Source organism: Pezoporus wallicus, unplaced genomic scaffold (genome assembly GCF_028554395.1).
Source record: "Pezoporus wallicus isolate ANWC-B61680 ecotype Strahan unplaced genomic scaffold, APGP_CSIRO_Pwel_v1 scaffold_2584, whole genome shotgun sequence".
Classification (NCBI taxonomy): domain Eukaryota; kingdom Metazoa; phylum Chordata; class Aves; order Psittaciformes; family Psittacidae; genus Pezoporus; species Pezoporus wallicus.
The window spans coordinates 5,223,212-5,238,391 of NW_026642851.1; the positions used below are offsets into that span (position 1 = coordinate 5,223,212).

General features: G+C 34.5%; 1 protein-coding gene across 4 annotated transcripts in view; it reads left to right on the forward strand.

The window, feature by feature from the left end:
• The window catches only part of ABCB1 (ATP binding cassette subfamily B member 1), a 47,035-nt gene extending 35,819 nt beyond the window's left edge, over positions 1-11,216 (forward strand). For all 4 annotated transcript variants that reach the window (XM_057432501.1, XM_057432502.1, XM_057432500.1 and 1 more), the window contains 7 exons: positions 1,160-1,260; positions 3,034-3,174; positions 5,245-5,401; positions 5,860-6,057; positions 7,954-8,160; positions 9,472-9,618; positions 10,985-11,216. In XM_057432501.1, coding sequence (XP_057288484.1) covers positions 1,160-1,260; positions 3,034-3,174; positions 5,245-5,401; positions 5,860-6,057; positions 7,954-8,160; positions 9,472-9,618; positions 10,985-11,191 — 1,158 coding nt within the window. In that variant the 3' untranslated portion in view covers positions 11,192-11,216. The remainder of the gene's footprint in view (positions 1-1,159; positions 1,261-3,033; positions 3,175-5,244; positions 5,402-5,859; positions 6,058-7,953; positions 8,161-9,471; positions 9,619-10,984) is intronic.
• The last annotated feature ends 3,964 nt before the right edge of the window (positions 11,217-15,180 follow it).

Consider the following 15,180-nt stretch of genomic DNA (forward strand, 5'->3'; position numbering starts at 1 on the left):
AAGCCAATTGTTCACCCAGCGTGTTATGCACTTGCCTAGCTGTATGGTGGAAATCTTGTCCAGAAGGATAGTGTAAGAGACAGTGTCAAAAAAAGAAAAAAAGCCCCACAAATACACTGGCTTCCCTTGGTAAACTACATAGGTGACCTAGTCATAAAGGGAAGTCAAGTTAAACAGGACTTTCTCCTCAGGAACCTATGCTGGCTGTGACCAACAACTGCATTGTCTCTCAAGGGTTTTCAGTAACTCCCAGAATAACCTTCTCCATGATTTTACCAGGCACTGGAGTGAGACTAACAGGCCTATTGTAGTACAAGAACTTATTAAAAGTAGCTGTGCTTCTCCCTGAAGCTTCTCTCCTGCTTTTTGTGTAAGTGCTCAGTTCAGGAAGCTTTGTGTAGAAAAAGGCCTTTTGCTGAATTCTAAGCATGAACTCAAAACAGTGGGTATTCAAGGAACTAGCTTCAGAGAAGCACAGTGTTCCGAAACACTAGTTCTTAAAGACCTTCATGTAAAATATGAGCTATGTAACACACCAAATGCAGTAACAGTCTTGTGTACAATAGGTGTGTATTTATTCTATGCTTTCTAAAATTGAAATATAAAATCAGGTTGAATTTTTATAGGCTTTAGGATGTTAAAAAAAATTGTCAGTTTTGTGGAAAAAAAAAAAGCCTCTCCCCATTTATTCTTTGTATGCAAATGACTGAAGTATAAAGAATCTGCAAGTTTGAAGAAGGTATTATTGATCAGATCAAATATTTACTGCAGAGATCTAAATTAGGCTCTAAACACAGAAGTCACTTTGACTTTCTTATTAGAGCCCGAACTCAGTGGGCTGGAAGTTAAATGCTAAATTGCCATTTTTCTTATTGACTATCTTCTTCATAAATGTAACTGCTGTCTGACAGTTTTTTACTATTTATTTGGAGGATATTAAAGAGTTCTTCCAAGAAAATCCTGAACATCATCAGAAAATCTCCCTGTCATAAAAATTAAAGTGTGAAATACTTTTGGTATCAAAGCTCAATTATTTTAAAAACAATTACCACAAAAAAAAAACAGCATTATATTCTAGCAGAACCTTTTTATTAGTTTAAGATGAAGAATTGCAACATAAACTTAACTTTTGATTAAAACATTTGTGTTCCTATTGCAGATTGCTACAGAAGCCATAGAAAATATTAGAACTGTTGTTAGTTTGACCCGAGAAAGAAAATTTGAGTCGATGTATGGAGAACATTTGCACGTACCATACAGGTATAATAACAATAACCAAGCTAAAAAAATCTGTACTTAAATAATAGAATAAATTACAAACATTTACTTGGACAAACATGGATTTATTTGTTACTGTGTGTGATTTAATGTATAATAACTCAGAATTAATGTAAATATTTGCATATTTTTTATTAACAAATGCAACCAACAGCCAGCATTTTTGTTCTATGATTTAATTAATTTTCTGTGATGAGTATCTTCTATTGTGAAGTCACTTGGCTTGGAAAAATGTTAGTTTTAGGTGAGGCTTGGAAGTCAGCTAATCTCAACTCCTACCTGAAGTGGTTTATATATTTAATTTAAAACTTTTACATGTAAGCTGAATATTTCATTAAGCCATTTTTCAAAATAGGAATAGGATTGAAAACATTGGAATAATTACTCATTTATTTGTGACTAAAAAAAAATGGAATATAAATCTGCCTGGGCTAAATCAAATTTTAAAAAGCCTTACAGTAAAAAATTAAAAACATAGTGTCAATTAGATTTTATTCCTTTGGAATTCAGAGTTTCATTTCCAGACATCCATAAGAAAAGTAAAGGAAATGGCGGCATATGTACACAGATATAATGGGAGACAAGTAGAGGTACTGATAATACATCCACCAAAATAACCGAGTAGTTAGAGCACAGTGCAGGTCATAAAGTTTATTACTTAGCATTTTTCTCAGGCTGCTGGGTTATGTGTCCATATGTCACAACATGTAGAACATCGCATTACCATTCTCAAGGTGACATTGGTGGGAATGCTCCAAGACTTTCATCTTAATGTTGTTCTAGTATAAATAAGAATTTACTGCCTTATGGTCAATTTGTCTGGAAGAAGTAGGATATGGATTTTTCAGTTAATGTTTAAGTGCATGTTAAGCCACTGATTAGGCAAGGGTATTCTATATTATAAAAATTGAGTTTAGGCCTTCTGTTATTCTGGATTAATGTCCAAATCTGTCAGAAGTCACAACAACCTCTTAGTCAACAAAACCCTCACTTGCGAATCTGGCTTCTGTTTGTATTGGTTTGGGTTTTTTCCAGAAGGAACCATACAGCTGTGACCTGTGAATAGCATCAATATCATTAAAATATTTTCTTTCTTTTTTTCTGGTATCATTCATAGATGCAGAAAATTTTCTCTCTGCCTTGGTTTTAGTTATAGGCATAGTTTTATCATCCAAAATCTAGTTTCTGCCTCATACTTGCAGGCTTAATCTTATCTGAGAGAGGAATTTTGACTGCTTACATTGAAAAGAAACAGATTTTCAAGTATATAGTATTGAACTGCTTAATAGCTTTGTTCCTTGTTCAACATAAAATTGCAAGTAAATCAAAAAAGACACAAAAATTTGGCTTTAGCTGTAGATGAGCTAAGAGTTCTGCCTTTTTGTTTTGTTTTTTTTCCTTTTATGTGATGCAGTAGTACTATTTCAGATGTGTTACTTACATCTTCAAAGTGGTAATAATGGACAGAACTGTAAAATGTTTTAACACTCAAACTAGGAAATGATAAGACAATAATTACACATAGTAGTTAAGTTGTCATCTTACTCCAAGCCGTTCTTGAAATTAAATAAAATACTGGAAACGAAACTTTCTCTTGAACACTCTTCCTCTCTAATAGGAGACAAAGGATTGTGTTGTTTGAATACAGTTCCCACCTGTAACAGTATGACCTAAAGTCAATTAATAGGTTTTTTTGCAAATCAGGACTTCAGTATGGTTGCACATTTTTATGAAAATATGCATTCTTTTTTACAGAAATTCTGTGAAGAAGGCACATATATTTGGATTTTGTTTTGCCCTTTCACAAGCAATGATGTTCTTTACCTATGCTGGCTGTTTCCGGTTTGGTGCCTATCTAGTGGTAAATGGATACATGGAGTTTAAAAGTGTGTTTTTGTAAGTATCTCTTTCGCAATCTTTTTCTGTCAGTCCAGACAATTGTCTCTGTTTACTGCTGTAGATACTAACCCATTGAGTAAGCTATAAGAAAACAGACGAATTCTTCTGTAATTAAATATAATGAAAGCATATTACAAAGTAGATACTTCAGGTGACTACAGAATCTGAGCTGTTTGGATAGACCTAATTTTGGATTTCTTTTTCTGTATTTTTTGGGGACCATTATGTTTTCCAGAGTTTGAAACGGTATCCTACTTATGCCAGTTTTTTAATTCCCACAATCCTATTGTTCATGTAGCATGAGGTCCTCTGTATGTTCTGTAAAAACCATGGTTGTACCTGTTTATTGAAGCATAATAATATTCTAAAAATCTTTTTAAAGATTAGGTCATCAGCATCTTTTTTATTTCTGTGTCAGGTTTATTGATTGAAATTTGAAATATTCTCTAAAATACACATGAAATAATTGGGTAACGGGATTCCATAAGGTAGATGCTGTTCACTAAAATTAAAAGATAACTGAATTATTTTAGATGACTTTTTGATAAGAAGCTTGTTTACTTAAATCAGCCATCTTTGTTTGGGAAATGGACGTCTGAACCATGAATGTAAGAACAGTATGTAGAGTATTGCACAAACCCATAGTCAGGTGGAGCATTTTATTTTTAATTTAGATGGGCACTGCAAATAAAATATGATTCTGATTTGCAGTATTCTTAGAAAATGCATCCATTGCAATGTGAAGTTACACAAGGAACAGTACAATTATTTGTCTCTGAGGGTACTTTATATAGGCTTTTAAGGGCAGAAACTGTACAAAAATTAAAGGAATAATTTTGAAATTATAGCTTATACTTAGCCTCTTTCTTTTATATTTTGGGTTTTTAATCATTGTTTACCTCATCATGTGCCATAATACCTAAGAGCCCCTATCATAACCAAAGTTCCATTCTTCTAGATCGTACATAAACTCAGAATACATATAATTTGTAATTTAAAAGGCACTAACTCAATACAGGCCCATGGAAACAAGTATGAAAAGAGTGAGATTCTACCAGTATGGATATCAGTGACCTGAATACCTAACAAAGGCCAATCAGTACAAAATCTTATTGGCAACCTGATTAAAGGTAGATAGCACAGCTTATTTTGACTGATACTAGGCATTAGAAAGTGTCTGCATCCCAACAGCTAACTGAACATCTCTAGCCAGCTCGGTGAGTGTACTTCCTGTGCCTCAGTTTGTCTGACCTAATACTGTGTGAGCCCTTCAAAGCCGTTCAAATGCAGAATAATACAGATCAGTTTATAAAGCTTTAAAGAGAAAACATAAAGATAATATAAATTAATTTATTTTACTTTGCCTTAACACAGGCTAAGAGTTCTCATAAGTCAATTTCTCCTTCTCAGTGATGAGTAATTTTATGTGGTGTGGCAGTAATTAATAGCTGAGGACATCAGGCTCTTAAACCATTCTAATGTAGCCTGTAAAGATACATCTAAATTCACCATAAAACAACAATAGTACAGTTTTCAATCTTCTTTTTTGTGTTGTAAACCCTTCAGTTTCTTTCCAGCAAAGCTGTCATAGCAAATTAAATCTTTACTGTCACCTTATTACATGCTTGATTTCTTATTTTCATTGATGCCTTAAAAATTAATCACTAACTTCCAGAGGTCATTGAACCATAGAGAAGAAACCACAGCAATATTGGAACAGGATTAGAGTAGCGATTTTACCACCCATCCACCACTTTCCTCTTAGCCCCAGTTGAGACTTAATGCAGTTCACCAGTATTAATAATTAAAGAAATTAGTCCTAATAGGTAACGAAAACATTGAATTTGGAACAGTCTTGTTCATCTCATGTCCGTAAAAGAGAATAAAAGACATTTCTGAAGCTAAATGAGTATTTAAAGCAGTTATAGTTGGTTACTACTTTATTCTTTTTAAATGTAACCCCTTTTTTCTCTGAGCAAAAGAAAAAATTGACCACAGTCCCATTTCCATTGACTTTTTCTTCATTGTGTATTTATTGATTTTTCTCCCCCTGATTTCTTTTTATAGAGTGTTTTCAGCTGTTGTATTTGGTGCAATGGCGCTAGGACAGACCAGCTCTTTTGCTCCAGACTACGCCAAAGCAAAGATATCAGCAACCCACTTGTTTCTGCTGTTTGAAAGAGTACCCTTAATAGATAGTTACAGTGAAGAAGGAGAGAAGCCTGTAAGTAAGCCAAGTGTGATGGGCAATATTATTTATTGCCAATATGGACAGTATTCTTCTCACTCCAAACTCATTTTTCTTCTCTTTCTGCTTACTTCCTTATGTCAATGTTTTCTCAACACTTTACATAAACACACCATGGACTATGTTCTCTATTGTGAGTCCAGCTTTTGCCTACACTGCCTAAATGTTATTTGTGTCGAAAATCTGGTTAAGGTGCAACTTGTGTGGAATCCAATCAGCAGAATTATGAGCATTTTCAAAGTAGTTCAGTGCTGTACTTTGATTTTATAGCTTCACAAATATTCAAATCACCAGGTTAAAGTCAGCGTTCCAGCAAATGAAAAACAGTTGATTTCAATGACCATGGGGGAGGGAGGGAAAGACTTTGGCAATTTTGTTTGAATCCTCTGTCAAATTGTTTTAAAGATGTAACACGAACATTATTTCAATTGCAGGAAACATTTGGAGGAAGCATAATGATCAAAGATTTGGCATTTAACTACCCAAACCGACCAGGAGTCAAAATCCTCCAAGGTTTGAATCTAAAAGTAGAAAAGGGACAAACTCTGGCTCTTGTTGGTAGCAGTGGCTGTGGAAAGAGCACTGTTATTCAGCTGCTTGAGAGATTTTATGATCCACTTGGTGGAGAAATGGTACGTATTTTTGTAAGAACATGTCAACATGTTAAGTGAGGGTGTGCTTATTTGGTTTGATGTGATAAAGTATAATAGATATTCCTAGTTTTATTTTAAACCTATTTTTCATGTTAAAGACAAATAGTGGCTCATCAGAGCTCTTTATTTAAATGTGATGAATAACATAATGGGAAAAGGCCCTGTTTCTCACATTATAATGAATTCATAAAACAAGATCTGCATGGTAAAAATATGACTGATCCACAGCCTAATGAAGGCTTTGGATTCAGAGTGGTTTTCCTGAGGTCTTTATGTTAAGAACACTTTAGAAGTTATTAAATATATGTGTCTACATCTGTATAATAAAGTAATAGAATTTGCCATCTTTTCTTTCCTAAAATAGTGAATATTGATAAAAAAAAATATTTTATTGGAATTTTTACTTGTCAGAAACATCTTTCAGAGTATGCCCACTTTCCAAGTTATATATTGTGAATACTTCAGTAATTTTGGTTTAAAAAACATCTAGGTCTTCCCACACTACTTATTCAGCAACCTTACATGTTTTTTTTTCACATTGTTTATTGTTGTTTTCTTTTTGACATAAATGTGATCAGACATTTTGATTGAAAAAGAACCCAGACATTTTGTTTGAAAAAGAATACATACATTTTGGGTTGGGTGAGGTGAGAATAAGAATGATTTCAGAAGCTTTCTTTGCAGAGATGCTCACAAAAGGTAAAACAATACTTAAATAAGGCCTAGATGCAAAGGGCAAGATCTTTTTCAGTTTGAAATGTCCAAACAGGTCCAGTGTAGCAAACTGATGTGTAGAAAGAAGCAGCATAGAACTGAGTTCTTTAGTTTCATCAGTGATTTTTCACATCAAATTAAGAGCAGGGAGCAGATCTTAGCAGCCTGAAAATCCATTGGAATTCTAAGGAAAAGAGGTGGCAAATACCAAAGTAGTTGAAAGCAATTTTAGCCTTCAGGCTTTCCCCTCTGCCTTTACATTCACATATGTGGAAATGCTGCCACTCATTTCAGTGGATTTTGAATCAGGTTCTTATGATCTCCTTCCTTTGAAAAACAATTATATTGGCTGTGAATTGGCTGTTCTAGCACAAACTGTGGAATTAGTAGACTGATCATATCCAGTAGCCATGCTATGAAGGGGCAGCTCTTCAATTTATCCAGCTGATCATGTCACAGAGCCTGAGCACTGCACTGGGTGATTCTGGTGGGTATGTAACAGCCCTCTGGATGATCTGGTATATTTGTGTCTGAGTTGATATTACTTGTATAATTATGAAACTGATCTATCCAGAAAAATAATCTGTTGTCATTTATCTAACAGACAATGATGGCAACTCAGTAGCCAAATTTTCAGGAGCGTGAGAAAACTGGCTAGAAATGACATCGTATGGAATCCAGAAGTAAATTTGTCCATTGTCAGGCATTACATCATAATTAAATTTAAGATTGGATGCTTGGCTTACAAGTGTGTGAATGAATAAACCCAACTCTTCCTTTATTTAAATGGAATACTAGTGCCAATCTGTTCTTTCAGTGGGAATATATATGTGAGATAGAGGAAAGTTCTCACCTGAAGAAAGAAATGAAAGAACTTTACACAAAGTTATCTGACGTTGTCTCAGCATATCCTATCTTCCACTGTCTTCAAAATCATCATTAAATCTTGACGCAAGAAAAAGGCCTGAAGCAGCAGAAGGGACTATCCTCACTTCTACATGATAGCCCTTTGAAAATTATGGAACATAGAGAAGGAGGGCAAGGCACTATGTATCGCTAAGGAAAGAGCTGCAATTGCATAACTTCTGTGTATAAATTTACAGTAAATCTCAAATGCACATATAGCCATGTGACTAAAATTCAAAATGTTTGGGTTTTCAGCTTTTTGATGGCAAAAATACAAAGACACTAAATATCAAGTGGCTGAGAGCTCAGATTGGTATCGTCTCACAAGAACCGATCCTTTTTGACTGCACTATTGGTGAAAACATTGCATATGGAGACAACAGTCGGCAGGTGTCACATGAGGAAATTGTTAATGCAGCAAAAGAAGCCAATATTCATTCCTTCATTGACTCTCTGCCATATGTAAGTTGTTCCTTTTCTCTCCTACTCAGAACTGGAGGTGATCTACTGTGGCAGGTTAAAAATATGTCCATTTATGATTCCCTGGAATATAATCATTCCCTTAGATGCAAATAGATCTGAAAATGATTTTAAATCTTATCCTTTCTGAACTGTGTTTGCCATTCTCATTTTTATGCTGGCAGACTCCATTGTCAGATGGAGAGCTGAACATTTAACATGTCAGGGAAGAAAATCCACAATTAAAACTAATTGAGAGCTGAAAGTGTGGGATGGGTTTTTTAACAGATGAGCATTTCTTTTTAAGCTCCTATTTATCTCAAGCATATGTAAAAGATTCTGCGAGACTGACAATTTTCTTACACTTTTCTTCCAGTTACCCATAGTCAGAATTTATATTTCCAGTATTCCTACAGTTAAAAAAAAATACTAGGGAAGTTTTTCTCATATATATCTGACCAACACATAATAATGTAGGAATTAATATCTTGTGTCAGATGAAAGGTCTGCCATACAAAAAACTTGGCAGTGAACAGCAAGACATGTTTACAAGTAAGTCAATTTCTAACCTGTCAACTTGTATCCAAAACTTCTGACACAAGGAATTTGCCAGCTTAGTTGTACGTTATATATATTCAGCTTAACTTCAGGTTCTTAGGCTGCTTTTTGCATTTCTTTAAAAAAAACACAAAACAGCATAATTTTTTCAGATCATGTTTAGTTTCTAATGGTTTATCAAGATCTGCTCTTTCCAAGACTTTGCAGAGAAATATTCTGTTATATAATGATATCTCATGAAACTTTGGTGCTTTTTGCAACCAAATATGTAATACCTCGAACTACACGAGTTTGTCTAGACATGACTGTTCGTCCTTAACTGGCATAACTAAATGTCCAAAACTCTAGAATAGATACAGATGAAGTGTATAAATGTCTATGTCTACATATATAATTTGGCATGAAACTGATGCATCTTATACATAGCTAGCTTGGAGTGTTTAAACTCATGACTTGATCCCCAATATTGCCATAGACTATCAATGAGCTTTGTTTTTTTTATCTCCTGATAGAGAATTATGTTGCCTTCCAACTTTACAGGTGTTGTTACTTTGAGTTTATAAAATGTGTGATGCTACAAAGAAGTCTTCTAGTGAAAGAACTGTAGATCTGTGGCAGATAGCAATGCTGGTCATCTGTTTTCAGAGAGCTATTGGCATGGAATATTCACTTCATAGATGTCAGGGTCCATATGCTTAAATACATGCTTCAGAATCGATTTGCATGCATAGTATGAACTTAATATATTGTTTCTAGAAATACAATACCCGTGTAGGAGACAAAGGAACCCAACTTTCGGGTGGCCAGAAACAACGTATTGCTATAGCCCGAGCTCTTGTACGTCAGCCCCAAATTCTGCTACTGGATGAAGCTACATCTGCCTTAGATACAGAAAGTGAAAAGGTAACTTGAACCAAAAATCCAGAGTATAAATCTATCTTTCTTTGTATTATGATTATTGTTTTCACTCCCACATATTAAAGCCCAAAGCTGGAAATATAGTGGTTTATATAAATTACATGTTATGCTAATAATAGACAAATATAAAGGTTTTACTCCTCCTTGCCAAAAAATAACCTGCATTTTTTTGCGTCTGTGTGGCAGTAAGCAAGTTGAAGTAGCAATGAAGAAAGCATTTCTTTGCCTGGAATTCTTCAATTGAAAGTGCTATCAAAATTGAATCAGAAGTCTCAAACTTCAGAAGCTGAAAAGACTGAGGATGCTGCCAGAGAACTAGGAAACTGCCAGATCTTGCTTTCATAATTTTTCTTGCTTCTCCCATTGCTCTCTAGTCCTTGCTATATGTTCATGGCTAATATGCAAACTTCCAGTGAAAAAACTGCTAGAACATTTCTTTCTTTTTTTAAGCCTAAAGCCATAATCTTGGTGTAACAGAAGTACAGTCTAGGTGTAGAAAATTAACAGATTCTACGAAAGTACTTACTATTAATGAGGCAAATGTTATAAAAAATACTATTACATGAAAATCTCAAACCCTGTGGACTAAGTTTTGGTCAAACCTATGCATGAAAACATCAGGTTTGAGGGGGAAATGCCATTAAACAATTCCAGGCTCTTTTGTTTTCTTAATTATGTGCCAGCTAGGTACAGAAATTTAATCTCATATTTTATTTTTCATTAATAAATATAAGAAATAAGGAAAAGAAAGCAGAGTTTCTTATTAGTGTTTTTCTGCCAGTGCTAGCTTTAATAAAAACATGATTCATGAGACTCCCTGAGAAATCATGAGAACTAGTATGATAATAGTTGACCCAAGATTACTGATTTAACTCCCATATGTTAATCAGTTATGAAGGGACCTCTGGAGGTCTCTAATCAAACCTCCTCTTCAAACAAGTGCCAATACTGAATTCAAACAAGAATGATTAGTGCCGTGTCCAGTAGGGTCCTTGAAAATATACAGGCAGATTCAACAGTCTCTTTTGTTCCTGTTCCAATGCTTAATTATCCTTGTGGTGAACATTTTTCAGAACCTCCCGTTACAATTTTTAACCATTTTCTCTTGTTCTCCTGCCATGCACCTCAGTAATGAGCTGTTTCTATCTCGTCCTCTTAGCTATCATGGCATCATCTACTATGACAGTTTTGACTCTTTGCCAACACAAGCCAATTCTAAAACAGGAAGCTAAAGCTACAGATATTGCCTTTCTCTCATTGTCATATTGCAGTTTAATTCACAGATGGCAATTGAGGTATATTTCACTACAGCTGCCATAATAGTTCACCTTGTGGTTTGTTCATTGTGCAGATTGTCCAGGAAGCGCTGGATAAAGCCAGAGAAGGTCGCACCTGCATCGTGATAGCTCACCGCCTCTCCACCATCCAAAACGCTGACAAGATTGCTGTAGTCCAGAATGGCAGGGTTGTAGAGCAAGGGACCCATCAGCAACTCCTGGCTTTAAAAGGCATCTACTATTCTCTGGTCAATGCTCAAAGTGGGTCGTGCAACATATAAATTAAAAGCAGTAGTTATCTCTGAATTGTCACTGTAATTATTTCAATACTGCTATTTTCGTCACTGTAATTATTTCAATATCAGTAGACAGTCTTGATACTTTTGATTTTCCTCCTTCCTTTCATAAGTCCTATGAAAACAAGAAATACTAAGTAAATATGTACCATTTTATCACTACTATTTTTCATTATTCAAAACACTCTCCTATGTGACCAACACAGAAGCCTATTGCACTCATAAAAGTAGAAGCATCCTAAGCCAGATATAATGAATATTAGCTTGCTTTGAACTCTGTCAAAACCAGATTAGTCAGACATGTCTGGTAAACAACCTGTAAATATTTCCATGTTCAGTAAAATTAGTTTTGCTGGTGCCAGAAGCAAACCTCAAGCCTTATCCTCACTGTGCCTGTGCAAGGCTTATTATCAACTTGTTACAAGAACTTGCAGGTCAGTTGGAGGTTGATGCCAGATGTCTTTTGTTATGATGTGGAATGGTAGCCTGGGATGACAGCAAAGGTCATGTGGATGCAGGCTGAAAACAAAAGTCCTGGAACTATTACCTCATTGATGGTCAGTTACTGATCATGCAAGAGGTGCAACCTTAAGAGCTGAGAAAAGACTGCTTTAAGTATAACACAGAAATGAAGGAACAGGTAAGAAAACAACTCGCAACTGGTGAGCAATGCGAGGCACCTGTTGCAGCCTATGAAACTAGTATCTGCAAGTCTCCCAATGTTCTAGGGTTCAGAGGTCAAGGGCTAAGCACCCTCTAAAAACTACAGTGTTTTATAAAAGGTGAAAATCTGGAATTTGGGCTTAGAGGAGAAGGAAGGAAGGCATCTTTCAATGTTAGCTTCCTTCATTGAAGAGCTCTTGAACCTGATCTCCCAGATGACTAAGACTCTCCAGGACTGTAACCACACTTTGTACATGTCGTCAGCTCTGTGGTATTGTATATTAGCTGCTAATTTAGGATGACTAACTGCCTTGAATATGTGCTAATAGTGATTAATAATTATTCAGAACTAACCATTAGCCACATATATTGTTAATGAATATCTATGCAGTAAAGTTTTGTTATTGAGTTTAAAACTGGCCTGATTAATCTGTCTTCCACACTCCTGTAACAGCAATTTCTGATTCCCTGAGATTTATATATATGATCTGTCCTATCTACATGTAGATATTTATACACACATAGCCTAACTGCCTAAGATTGTACTAAAACCATTCTCCAGAATGTTGATTGATGCAGTCTCATTGTATTCCTCTTGAATCACTTACATGTCTTTTTTTGTTCCTTAGATAGAAAAAAAATTTGACTAACAAATTTGTTTCCTATTTATGTATTACTTAATACAATCAGGTTCTTGTCCACGAATAAAGCTATTAGTCTGCACTACACTATAGATAAGTTATACTTGCAATTGCAAGAATGGAATAGATATTCTTTATCATAGTCTGAAGATTCAAGTGAGAACATAGGAAGGTTTTTTTACTAAATTCTGAATTTTAGTCTTTTTTTAAAAAAAAACTAGGCTTTGTAATTTTTGATGATGCACTTTCTAATGAATTGTAATAGATTTATTGTGTCAGTGGGTAGAAATTAGATCATACATTTGCTTAGTAAAGGAAACAAATATGTTAACAATTTTTAATGCAGTGAGCAATCTTTCACTGATAAAGAATTTCTAAAATAACTTTTAAAATTTCTCTAGAATTACTCATGAAAAAAATTAAATGCTAGGAGATATTTCTGTGTCTGAACTTTCACACTTGTTTCCTTTGAGTTCATGATGGAAGTTGTGTATTTTCTTCATCATCACAAATATTATTAATCAATGACTTTCATTTTCTGTGTCCATGTCATTAATTTGCCACATGATATCCTCATTCATTCCGAAAATAGCTAAGTTCCTCTGCATTTTCTCTTAGTAATTTCTTTTTCTTCTTCATGTATACCTTCAACTCAATATATGCAGTGTTCTGTCTAATCCAAAAAGCATGTTATTATGCGGTTTTGGTTACTGTCTGGGATCCCCACTCTTTTCTAAGGGCATAGTATCAATTTACAGTCCTGACAGCATTGCTACCATGTCTACTGAAGTCAGAGTTCTTAAGAATTTGACTAGGGCAATAGACAGTAGCTGCTCTTCTCAGCTTGTGCTGTTTAGCAGTCCTACTGGAGTCAATAAACAATGGTAGATAATGTTTATCTTAGCATTTAAGTTAAAGGCCTTTCATTTATTTCTTCCTAATTTAATCCTATTTGTAACAAAATACATTAAGATAAAAGGAGAAGGTTAAAGAAGAGTCTTCCCATGTATTAAAAATATTTCTGAGTATTGCAAGAGTTAAGAGGTTTTCACTGAATGTGGGTAATTTGATTTCAGATACAGAATTTGAGTGCCATTTTCCTCAGTGAACTACTTATTTAATAGGTATTATATTCAAAATGACTGACATTCTACATGGAATGTATAAAGAACATATATAGAAATTAACAAACTTGAGTATTAAAATACTACAGTTATGTTACATATTATGTTAAAGTGAAACTTTTCACCTGTAACACAACGACTGACATCAGTATTTTACACCAGGTGAATTTAGTATTTCCTGCTAATGCAAGATACAAGCATGACATAATTGCTTGATTTTGCAGCTATGGACAGGAAATTCAATGTTTAGTTCAATTTAATATACCACAAACTTTTTAACAGATGTACAATGCACTTTTATGTTACCTGCATTAATAATTTTAAAAGAATTTAGTTATATAATTGATAAAGCTGGCTGCAGTGGAGATACAGAGATGGTTTATCACTCTACACTGAGGAAAAATTTGTTTCTAGGATGAGACTGCTTCACAAAAATGAGCTTCTGGTGAGTGTATTCATGAGTATCATAGGAAAACTGTTCTGCAGATAATGGTCTCATTGAAAAAAATATGTAACTACAGAATTTAAAAACTTTCAGCTCCCAGCTGGAAAGAAAATGTATATCAGTTCAGTCAGTAAATAGTCTGGTGCTTGAGGCACAAAATCAGAGTTGACATTTCTGAAAAGCCTCATGGAGCACTAACAGAGTTGTTTATGTGTGTGTAGCTGCTCATGATGTTGAGCACAGGCCATGATTTTGATTCTTGTACTATCACGTACAAACATCAGAGTAGCAGCTGCAGTTCTCCTGCCCATAATCACCTATCTGCCTCTATCTTCTGGATAGAGCAAACCCCTCTTTTAGGTGTTTGCTTCGGGATTCACATATCATGTTCAAAAGCAAAGCATCAGAATATTCATGTAAATAAAAGGAACTTGTATCTCAGATCAAGTCAACAAAAGTTTTGGACTACTGTTTTCATCCACAGCTTTATTTCTAAATACTCAAGGCATATTGCAAATGTTAATCTTCAAAATACCCACATATCAGTAAGAAATATTACAGCTGGTTTAGGAGGAATCATTTCAACATTTTCAAGTATTTTGCCTACTGACCTCAGTTTCACAGATGATAAATAACTGGCCAATTACTTGGATTCCAGCCTAAAGATTGAGGTTGCATATCCCAGGCATCTGAATATAATTTTTTATCCATTTACCATTTCACAGTAAGCCATTAAATCTGTCATCTTAAAAAGTCCATATTGGGGGTTTCACATATTAAACAGATACTTGAACACTGCAATATAATTTTTCCTCAAACTATATGTTTTCTATATTTAGAGATGTAGCTATACTATAGTATTTGGTCATAGTAAATTCCTTAGCTTTACCTTATTATCTTAATTGTATTTGATCTGGAAAATCCATTTTCTATTGCACAATTGTTCTTCAGCTATAGCTATCTAAAAGCTGATTTGGACTTTTGTTTCTAAGTTTCATCAAGAAGAAGAATCAAAAGAGCTCATGTTGAGTTACTCCCAGTATGTTCCAGATTGTTAGGTTTATTATGATTCCTTATATTATAATAAAATATGTATCTAGG